General features: G+C 57.5%; 2 protein-coding genes across 2 annotated transcripts; both read left to right on the forward strand.

Annotated features, from left to right (window-relative positions):
- Positions 1 to 545: 545 nt before the first annotated feature.
- Positions 546 to 4,223, forward strand: CHGG_00088 (uncharacterized protein; the record flags this gene model as incomplete). The annotated part of the gene is made up of 4 exons (XM_001219308.1): positions 546 to 564; positions 684 to 2,688; positions 2,747 to 3,224; positions 3,279 to 4,223. The coding sequence occupies 4 exons, from the start codon at positions 546 to 548 to the stop codon at positions 4,221 to 4,223; spliced, it is 3,447 nt and encodes a 1,148-aa protein (XP_001219309.1).
- A 3,141-nt stretch (positions 4,224 to 7,364) lies between these two features.
- CHGG_00089 (uncharacterized protein) lies at positions 7,365 to 10,845 on the forward strand (the record flags this gene model as incomplete). Its single annotated transcript, XM_001219309.1, has 4 exons — positions 7,365 to 7,619; positions 7,681 to 7,946; positions 8,041 to 9,766; positions 9,826 to 10,845. 4 exons carry the CDS (start codon positions 7,365 to 7,367, stop codon positions 10,843 to 10,845), a joined length of 3,267 nt encoding a protein of 1,088 aa, XP_001219310.1.
- Between the last annotated feature and the right edge of the window lie 205 nt (positions 10,846 to 11,050).

The raw sequence follows: 11,050 nt of genomic DNA on the forward strand, positions 1-11,050 counted from the left end.
GACGCAGGCGGCATTCCCGAGGCTAAGATTGACCTCCCTTACCTCGTTCCCTGTGAAGATGGTGACGGGCGAGGTGGACGCCAAGACCGGTGACTATGTTGTCCCTCCCCAGGATATTGCGCCCTGGGAGCACGCACTCGCCAGGCTGATGGCCAGGGACACGACCGAGTACGAAGAGCTATCTGACTACACGGCGCGGAAAACGGTGCAGTGGATTCGGGGCCTTGATCAACGAGCTCAGGAGAAGTGGCTCCTCAAGATGTGAGGACTCAGAAAAGGGGTAAAGGAAAACGGCAGGGATCTCTAGGGGCAGGACATATACGTTATCGTTAGAAGGATATTACACCGGGCTGGGAAGAATGTTAAACAATAACTGTGATCGGTGGGATCAGTTTCGAGATGATGTCAAATGGGGGCATTTTTGGGCGAGAAAGCTGGCATAGTTAAAACACGATGTAACTAGGTAAACCAGTAACTCAATAACTAGATATTGAGTCTGTAGCCAAACTTGAACACTGCCGGCTATGTCTTTTGCATCTATGACCATGTCGAAGCTTCTAGAATGTTAATTTGACAGGAATGGACTCGGCAGTCGGAACTCCAGCCGTGATCTTCCCAAGCCAAAAGCTTAACATCACGGATTGCCCCTCCGTAAAGCGCAGAGCCTCCATGTCACGGTACAGGGGGTGATGGTGGTGATGGGGAGGGGGAGGTGCCGGGGTATGCGGAGTATATGTTTACGGATGTGTCGGCGGGGTATTTCCCGCAGGCGAGGGAGCGGTTTAAAGGGGCGCCGAATATGAGGTTTCAGGCGTTTGATATTACGAGGGATGCGTTGCAGCAGGGGTTTGTGGCTGGGTCGTATGATCTGGTGGTGGCGCCCAATGTGGTGCATGCCACGCCGTGCTTGAGGGAGACGCTGGCGAACTTGCGACCGCTGCTGAAGGATGATGGGATGCTGTTGTTGGTGGAGCTGTCTACCGTTATGAGGATGCCGACGTTCATCTTTGGCAACTTCAGCGGTTGGTGGCTTGGGGAGGAGGACGGCCGGGTTTGGGAGCCGTATGTCTTGCCGGAGCGGTGGGATGAGGAACTCAAGGCAGCCGGCTTCACAGGGGTGGATGCTCTTGTGGCGGACGGGGAGATGCCGTGGCAGATGGGCGTTGTGATGGTGTCGAGACCAAAGGTGGAGGAAAAGACAGAACCTGACAGGAAGGTTACGCTTCTTTGTCAGGATCCTGCAGATGGACCTGTACAATCCCTCGTTGCCGGACTTGAGAGCGAGGGCTGGGATGTCTTGCCGTGCCGCTTGGGCGAGCTCCCTCCTACCGGGCGAGACATCATTTCTTGTATCGACCTCGAAACACGGTTCTTCGACCAGGGGTATCTCACAGAAGCCAACTTTACAGCATTCCAAGGCCTCCTTCGCCATCTCCAGGACAAGGACAGCCGTATCTTATGGCTCACTCCGCCCTTCCAAGTCAAATGCCGCGACCCGCGCGGTGCCCAAGCCCTCGGGGTCATGCGGACCATCCGCGCCGAGCTAGGCCTCTCGCTATTCACCCTCGAGCTCGACTACGAGCGTGAAGCGCAGCATGCTGTTCACCTCATCTCCAAGGTCTTCGTCAAGAAGGTCCAGAACTCCCAAGACGGCGACATCCTCAACGCGGACCGCGAGTTCGCCATTGACAACGGCACCATCCTCCTCAGCCGCTACCACCCCTTCAGTATCACTCGCGAACAAACTCTACCCCCTGATAACACCACCGCCAGCACCCCCACCCCCATCACCACCGTCTCCCCATGTCACTCCATCCCCCCAACCGCCACAACCCTCCGCATCCCCCACCCCGGCCACCTCCCCTCCCTCACCTGGACCACCACCGCCCTCCTCTCCCCCAGCCACCTCCCCCCAACCCACGTCCTCATCCGGATCCACTCCGCGGCCCTCAACTTCCGCGACATCCTCCTCGCCACGGGCACCATCCCCGCCCCTCTCCACACACCCACCCCACTCGGCTACGAAGCCTCCGGCACCATCCTCCACACCGGCACCGGCCCCGCCGCAGCCACTCGCTTCCGCCCCGGCGACCGCGTGCTGCTCCTCTCCCCGCACAGCACGCTGACCACCACGCTGTGCGTGCCCGCCGCGCTGGTCGTGCGCATCCCCGATGCCATGCCGCTGGGCGCGGCGGCCGCGGCGCCGGTGTGTTTTGGCACCGTGATGCATGCGCTGCTGGAGGTGGGGAGGCTCAGGCAGGGCATGTCAGTGCTGGTGCACTCGGCGTGTGGGGGCGTGGGGTTGGCGGCGCTGGAGGTTTGTCGGATGGTTGGGGGGGTGGAGGTGTTCGTGACGGTGGGAAGTGAGGAGAAGGTGGAGTGGTTGGTGGGTGGGGATTGGGGGGTGAGGAGGGAGAGGGTGTTTGGGTCGAGGGATGGGGGGTTTGTGGAGGGTGTGATGAGGGAGACGCAAGGGAGGGGGGTGGATTTGGTGCTGAATTCGCTGTCGGGGGAGTTGTTGCATGCGAGTTGGGGGTGTGTGGCGAAGTATGGGATGTTGTTGGAGTTGGGGAAGAGGGATTTGGCGGGCGCGGGCAGGCTGGATATGGCGCCGTTTTTGGCCAACCGAACGTATGCTGGGGTTGATCTGTTGCAATACGTGGCAGAAAGGCCGGAGAAGGTTACCGAGTAAGTTACTTGTCTCCTATGAGGCTTGGACGGCTGCTAACCACGTGGTGTGTACCAGGCTGCTTACGCAGTACGTCGACATGTATGAACAGGGCCGGTTGCGATTGCCGCATCCTGTTTCCTACTTCCAGGCGGGCGATGTCGAACAGGCTTTCCGACATCTCCAGAACGCCGGCCATATTGGCAAAGTCGTTGTTAACATGCCAGATGATGCCTCCACACTTAACGCGGTCCCGCTGCCCAGGTCGGTCACCCTGGACCCAGACGCTACATACCTTCTGGTTGGAGGTGCCAAAGGTCTGGGAACCTCCATGTCCAGCTGGCTTGTGGAACACGGAGCCAGAAACTTGACGTTCTTGTCAAGGGGTGCGGGTACAAACCCCGAAAGCAAGGCTCTGTTCGAGGAACTTCGAGCCATGGGTTGTTCGGTCAATGTCGTGGTGGGAAGTGTGGAGAACAAAAAAGATATTCTGGCGGCAGTCTCCAGCTCTGGCAAGGTTGTCAGGGGAGTCTTTCAACTCGCCATGGTCATGAACGTGAGTATCCCCTTCCCCGCGGAACATCGGGCATTATCTGACTAACATGCTCAGGATGCACCACTTGTGGACATGAAATGGGCCCAGTGGAACGCAACGATTGGCCCCAAGGTCCGAGGAACGTGGAATCTGCACGACGTCCTCGCGGACCAGCCCCTGGACTTCTTCTGGATGGCCAGCTCCATCGTCACGCTGGTCGACGAGGCTGGGCAAAGCAACTACTCGGCAGGTTGCGTTTTCCTCGAAGCCTTCTGTCAATACCGCCACTCCCTCGGGCTTCCGGCCACTGTCCTCAACATCAGCCCCATCGGCGGCGTTGGGTACGTCGCCGAGAATGCCCACGCACGCCGGAGCATCAAGGCCCAGGGACTCTACACCCTCGGGGAGCACGAGTTCCTCGACTTTGTCGCGCACAACATCCTAGCGGCTGGGTCAAGGAGCAACATCGAGGTGGGGGTCAAGCCTAGCAGCCTACCGGGAGCGTCGGTTCTGCAATCCTGGGAAAACCCCAACCAGGTGGTCATGGGTCTACGATCCGCCTCGGACCTGCCCCTCGACGACCCCAACAGTCGCACCAACTGGCGCCGGGACCGCCGCATGGGCAGATATCACAACATTCGGCCGGACGAGGAACACAAGGCTTCGTCGTCTGGGGAAAGCCGGATGGCTCTGTTCCTTGACAATATCATCAGCTCTGACGGGGAGAGTGTGAAGAACCGGCTGGCCGACCCCGAGGTTGTGGCATTTCTGGCGCGCGAGATCGGGGGGAAGATCTACGAATTTATCTTGAAGCCGATTACTGGCGACGAGGAGGTGGACACAAGGTTGACGCTAGCACAGATTGGCTTGGACTCACTGATGGCGATTGAGTTGAGGAGGTGGTTGAGGCGGGTATTTGGCATCGTGATTAGTGTTTTGGAAATCATGGGTTCGGGATCGTTGATTCAGGTCGGCGAGGTGGTAGCTGGCAAGTTGGCCGAGAAACTAACAAAGGAGTAGACGTAGGGTTGTGAAGCAGGCGTTAGGAGTAATAGGGGTTTGTTATTGTTTGTTTATACCACCTAGGCGGGTAATGGACGTAATATGTCTAACGTCTTGCTTAGAAACAGCTCAGTGCCTCATCGTGATATGGTAAAATATGTTCTGAACCATCTCATGATGACTTCTGCTCCTGGCTGCAGTTTCTTCAGACTTCTCCTTCTCAAGATACCCCTAGGTTTGCGCGTCATTGAGTGGGTGTTGGGTTTGCTCATTTTACAAGCACAGTTCGCCATGTCAGCCCTGGCGTCTCGTCGCAATGTCTGAAGACACGATAAGAGCTTCTCTTGAAATTCTGTGTTGCTCATTGTATCATGCCAACTTAGTTGGAAGGCCAGAGGCTCTTCCTTTGGCTTGGGCACCCATTCTTTCAGCTCTGGGGGCAAGTCGTCCCAGATTTGCCGTTCCAAAACGCCGCGACTCTTGTTCTGAAAGGCAGGGTCCTTCTCATACTGATGCCTTTTATGATCTGCCCATTCGTAAACCGAACGTCCCTGAGCCACCTCCTGGAGGTGAATGTCGGCCGGCACCTGGCTGTAGTAGGGCGGCAATTGTTTAAAAAGCTTTCTACACGGTATACTGTTGCCAAATCCACACTCGGCCATGGCCTCGTCGATGCCCGTCATGCGGCGGTTACAAATATGCCATAGCTGGTTCATGGTTTCCATTTGCTCTTTGAAGAGACAGGTTTCTTGCGCTACCAAACGATCCTCTTTCTTGTAAAGGTAGGAAGAAGCTATGAACTCGAATTGTATCTTGATCCGTTGCAGCTTTGAAAGCAGATGCAGTTGGCATATAGCGGGCCAGAAGTCGCTTTCGTTCTTTATACAGGAGAAACGAATCTCCCAATCGGTCAAGACTATGGAAAGACTCGATAAATATTTTAGCGTGGCATCTGCCACCTCGTGCGGGCGAGTTGTGATCAAAGACATGGCTCGAGTATGGTTTCGTTTGCAAGGCAAAAATACTTGTGTGGGCTTGGAAAATAGGTAGGTAGTGAATAGAACCGGCCATGAAACTTTGCCCGTTTTTATAGTTGGATAGGACCGTCGCGCCACCAAAAGATGGGACATGAACAGACCGTTCATCGTCGATTGTTTTGTTGGTCGAGCAGGCTGTAATCCCCCTAGGTAACGCAACATATGACGTTCACTGCGGACATGTGATGTCGTACGACAACCTGTTATCGCTGCTGTTCGATGATAACGAGCTTGAACGAGTCCTGAATGGCTTTACTCGGGCTTGGCTGCATGAAACAGGTCGAGCTAAGCTCCTGTTTCTTCTTTCAAGAGGGGTGAGCTTCCTTTGCCGAGTCCAACCTCCTCGATGTGGAGCTTGCTGTTCTTGTGCTACCCCCAGCTTGATTCCTGGTTGTGCATCTTCATGATACAATGATGGGGCGACGTGGATTTTAAGCCGAGCAGCCGGGATATGCAACGCCGGCTGCGGGACGGCTAACGTTATCGGACATCACTAACGATCAATCCAATGGTTACCGAGATGAGGGTGTCATTTTCTTGCAGCCTTGGCAACGCCAATGAGGCAGGCAGGCACGCGAGGCGGTGTACGACCATCAACAAGGGGTTGGATAATAACAGCAGCTTGGGCCGCGAACCCCCACATCCGGGTTGTGGCCGTCCAGACGTTGGAGAAACACGGTGGTTGTTTCCAATGCATGCAGCTCCACGAATAGAGGGTTTCGTTTTGCGCATCAGCAGAATTGCCGTATGGTGCTTGCCTCGTTAAAAGTTGCAGGTTCCATAGAAGAGTGGTTTGCGGGCAGGCACGTGCCTCCTTCCCCGAAACACACATCGTCTCCGCCGTGCTTGTCGCCCCGCAGCATGACCCCAAAAATGCTGTTTAAGCACTGAATGTGTAACTATTTACACGCAGCATATGCACTCGTTAATTAAACAGCACAACGGGCAGCTACATCGGAGTTGTGTAGTGCGGGGGACACCAGGTTTTGAGCAGCCTTGAGGAAGAAAAGAACCAACCTGTGCCCCAACATTCGCCAGTCAACACATCCACTTTTTTTTTTTTAATCATCTATCAGCTGATGATGCATGGCAGAATCCTCAAGGCTGTCGCCCCGCGGGGCCTTGTCTGGTGGCGTGCCCAATCAATGTGTTCGTGGGCGCACGTGGGGGAAGCCTGCGTAGTGCCAAGCAGACCCGTATCAGACTCGAGAAGAGGCAAAAATTCGGTGGGCTGAAATTGTTCCTGGGGAAGTGAGCACTAACAATGTTGAGTGTGGGTAACCGCCAATTGCTGATGGTGTGGTTCTTCCGAGGTTTTCCGTGGGGTTCCGCTCTGGCCCCTTCCATGCGGGCTCGCACTGCTCCGGGACTTGGCACTCTTGGCAGGCCGGCCGTCCTGGCGAGCATCCCCTGCAGCACCGGCTGCGGTTGCCGTGGTCCAGCGCCCCCGGGTCTGCCCCCCGACCAACATGACGACATTCTTGCCACTGCTCGCAACGCGCGACCACAAGCCATTGAACCATGTGTGGGATCACTTGGGATCGCGGTTTGGATAATCCCATCACAGAATCAGGAACCAACATCCCAACAAGCGAGAGGGCCGTTCTCGAGATACAACAAATATGGATGTCAAAGAAATGACGAGCGCCGAGAAGGAAGGAAAGATTCATCAATGACGACGACCAACCCCGGTGCGCCCGACGTCGCCCCCTCCCGTTCTCCAACCGACTGCGACGAAAACGATACCGAACTGCACCTCAATGGTCCATCCCGCCAAGGTCGCCAAGATGCCAAGGGCTGCACATCCTCGCCTTCCTCTCCAAACCAGCAAACGAGAAGTCGAGACTGCGACTAATCCCAGAACCATTGCGGGTCGATCGGCGTGGATGTTGGGAGAAGGACGAGAGGCTTGCTTGGCTGCTTGGTATTTTACTCTGCAGCTTCCCCCAAACCACCAAGCCAGTGTCGGACTGGCTTGTCTTTTCCAACAAAGACATTGATCCATACCTGCGCGCGGCAGTCTCAGACAGCCCAACCCATACCATTGAACCGATATCGTTATACAACAACCTCACGTCCTCCATCTGCGAGACCCCATCCCGTTGACCCCCCCATCGACGACATGGGTGCGAGCAATGACGGGCAGCCTTCGGGCGGCCATGTCTCCGGCCAGTCCAATAACCCCACGAGCCGCCCTGCCCATGCCCTCACGTATGAGCAACTGGCCAGCGAGCTGAATGCCGACGTTCTGTCTGGACTGACAGCGAGCGAGGCCAAGGCCCGGCTAGAGCAGTATGGGCGGAACGATCTGGGCGAGGAGGAGGGTGTTCAGCCCCTCAAGATTATCATCGCCCAGATCGCCAATGCCATGACATTGGTAACTGTGCCCATTTCTTCAATTCAGGAATGTTGGAGATTCTGATCATGGCCAAACACAGGTTCTTATCCTCGCCATGGCCGTTAGCTTCGGCATCCAGTCCTGGATCGAGGGCGGCGTCGTTGCCGCCGTCATCCTTCTCAACGTCGTCGTCGGTTTCTTCCAGGAGTACTCGGCCGAGAAGACCATGGATTCCTTGCGCTCGCTCAGTTCCCCCACGGCCACCGTCGTCCGTGGCGGCGAAGCCATGGTAGTTCCTTCCGGCGAAGTCGTTCCTGGAGATTTGATCGAGGTTAAGATGGGTGACACCATCCCCGCCGATATCAGGTACGGAAGCACGGCGCGTCGTGGCTTTATGTCTTCTCTTTTCCGTTTCTCGCCGTTACTCTTGTGCGGGCGTGTCCCTGACAAGTTTTTGCAGACTCATCGAGGCCAAGAACTTTGAAACCGACGAAGCCCTCTTGACTGGCGAATCCCTGCCCGTGCGGAAGCGCGAGCATGCGACCTTCGACGACAACACCGGCCCCGGCGACCGGCTCAACGTTGCCTACAGCAGTTCGACCGTAACCAAAGGCCGCGCCAAGGGCATTGTCTTCGCGACCGCTACCTTCACCGAGATCGGCGCCATCGCCTCGGCCCTCAACCAAAAGGAACGGCGCGTGCGCCCTGTCAAGCGCAAGCCGAATGGCAAAGCTGGACCCCACCGCTATCTCGAAGCCTACACTCTCACTCTCGGCGATGCCCTCGGTCGTTTCCTGGGCGTCAACGTCGGCACGCCGCTGCAGCGCAAGCTCAGCAAACTGGCCATGCTCCTGTTCGGTGTCGCCGTCGTCTGCGCCATCATCGTTCTGGGTGCCAACAAATTCCACACCTCGCAGGCAGTCATCATCTACGCCGTGGCCACTGGTCTTTCCATGATCCCCGCCTCCCTCGTCGTCGTCCTTACCATTACCATGGCAGCCGGTACTAAGCGCATGGTGCAACGCAACGTCATTGTCCGCAACCTCAAGAGTCTGGAGGCTCTCGGCGCCGTGACCGACATCTGCAGCGACAAGACCGGCACCCTCACGCAGGGTAAGATGGTTGCCCGTGGCGCATGGATTCCCGGTATTGGCACGTACACTGTCGAGCTCACCTCCAGCGAACCGTTCAACCCGACCAAGGGAGATATCCGCTTCGATACCCGTGAGCCTCACGAGATCAACTTTCGCCCGCGCTCCGACAAGGAAGAGGAGACAGCCGGTGAAAAGGCCCCCGTATCCTCGCCTGCCGATCTGCTCGCGTCCAGCAAATCCCGCCTGCAGGAGTTTCTCACCGTTGCCTCGCTCGCCAACGTTGCCACCGTCTTCGAGAAGGAGGGTACCTGGGTTGCCCGCGGTGACCCTACCGAGATCGCCATCCAGGTTTTTGCCAGCCGTTTTGGCAAGAACAGGTTGGACGTCATGAAGGAGACCGAAGGTAACACCCCGGAGTGGCTGGAGGTGGCCGAATTCCCGTTCGACAGCGACGTCAAGCGCATGAGCGTCATCATGAAGCACAACACCACTGGAGATCATTTCGCTTTCACCAAGGGTGCCGTGGAGCGTGTCATCCGGGTGTGCACCAAGTACTGCACCGAGGACGTGCCCAAGGGCGAGGTCGCCGAAGCCGAGATGACGGACGAGTTCCGGGACCATATTCTGTCCAACATGGAGGTCTTCGCCGGTCTTGGTTTGCGTGTGCTGGCGCTCGCGAGCAGGAAGCTGGACCCGGCCATGGGTGCCAACGAGGATACCGACCGCAACGAGATCGAGAAGGACCTGACCTTCCTCGGCTTGATTGGACTCTACGACCCTCCCCGCCCCGAGTCGGCCCCGGCCGTGCGCGAGTGCCACGAGGCCGGCATTTCCGTTCACATGCTCACTGGCGACCACCCAGAGACGGCCAAGGCGATCGCTATCGAGGTGGGCATCCTGCCTAAGGCCATGAACCGGGTCAGTGCCGATATCGCCAGCGCCATGGTCATGACTGCCGCGCAGTTCGACGGGCTTTCTGATGCGCAGGTTGACGAGCTCCCGGTCTTGCCTCTGGTCATTGCACGGTGCGCCCCGAGCACCAAGGTCCGCATGATTGACGCGCTCCACCGCCGCAACAAATTTGTTGCCATGGTACGTCCCTTTTACGCGCAAACCGGAATGTTGTCCGAAAACTAACGAAGCACCTGTAGACTGGCGATGGCGTGAACGATTCCCCTTCCCTGCGGCGCGCGGACGTCGGCATTGCCATGGGCCAATCCGGCTCCGACGTAGCCAAGGACGCCTCCGACATTGTGTTGACCGACGACAACTTCGCTTCCATCGTGGCTGCTATTGAAGAAGGCCGCCGCATTTTCGACAACATCCAAAAGTTCGTCCTGCACGTCCTGGCTGAAAACCTGGCCCAAGCCGGTACCCTCCTCGTGGGGCTCGTCTTCAAGGATGCCTCCTCGCTCTCCGTCTTCCCCCTCGCCCCTGTCGAAATTGTCTGGATCATCATGATTACATCCGGTCTGCCCGATATGGGTCTGGGCTTCGAGCGCGCCGTCCCTGACATCATGCGTCGCCCGCCGCACTCGCTCAAGATGGGCATCTTCACCTTCGAATTCCTCGTTGACATGGTTGTCTACGGCTTGTGGGTGGCCGCGCTGTGCCTGGCCAGCTTCTCGCTGCGCGTCTACGCCTGGGGCAACGGCAACCTGGGCGAGAACTGCAACGACTACTACAGCGCTGAGTGCGACACGGTCTTCCGCGCCCGCGCCACCACCTTCGCTTGCCTCACCTGGTTCTCCCTCTTCCTCGCCTGGGAGGTCGTCGACATGCGCCGCTCCTTCTTCCGCATGCAGCCCGGCAGCAAGCGCTATTTCACCCAGTGGTTCCACGACGTCTGGCGCAACAAGTTCCTCTTCTGGGCCATCGTGTTCGGCTTCGTCTCGCTCTTCCCCACCCTCTACATCCCCGTCATCAACCACGCCGTCTTCAAGCACACCGGCATCAGCTGGGAGTGGGGCATTGTGTTTATCGCTGCGGGGCTGTTCTTTGCCGGTGTCGAGGCTTGGAAATGGGCCAAGCGCGTGTATTTCAGGAGAAAAGCGCGCAAATCGACGGGTAGAGCATGGAAGGACATGGATATCGAAGAGCGTGTGTTTGGCGACTATCTTAGTGGGTATGAGAGCTCGGAGGCCATGGTCGCTGCCAACGGGCGCGATTGACTAAAAAGGGGCGGGAAGCCCCGGGTGACGAAGGCTGGTGTCGCGCTGGTTGTTGTTGGCGATGCCACCGAGGTTGGTTTTGGTGTTGGTGGTGAGGGGGTGGGCGTCGGTGATGGCGTCGGTGTTGTTTCTACCGCTGCTGGGGATGGGGTAGTGGTAGTGGTGAGTGTGGAGGGTTCCCGAAAGGGGATGGGGGAGGTCTGGG

This window comes from Chaetomium globosum, genomic scaffold, assembly GCF_000143365.1.
Source record: "Chaetomium globosum CBS 148.51 scaffold_1 genomic scaffold, whole genome shotgun sequence".
NCBI lineage: Eukaryota > Fungi > Ascomycota > Sordariomycetes > Sordariales > Chaetomiaceae > Chaetomium > Chaetomium globosum.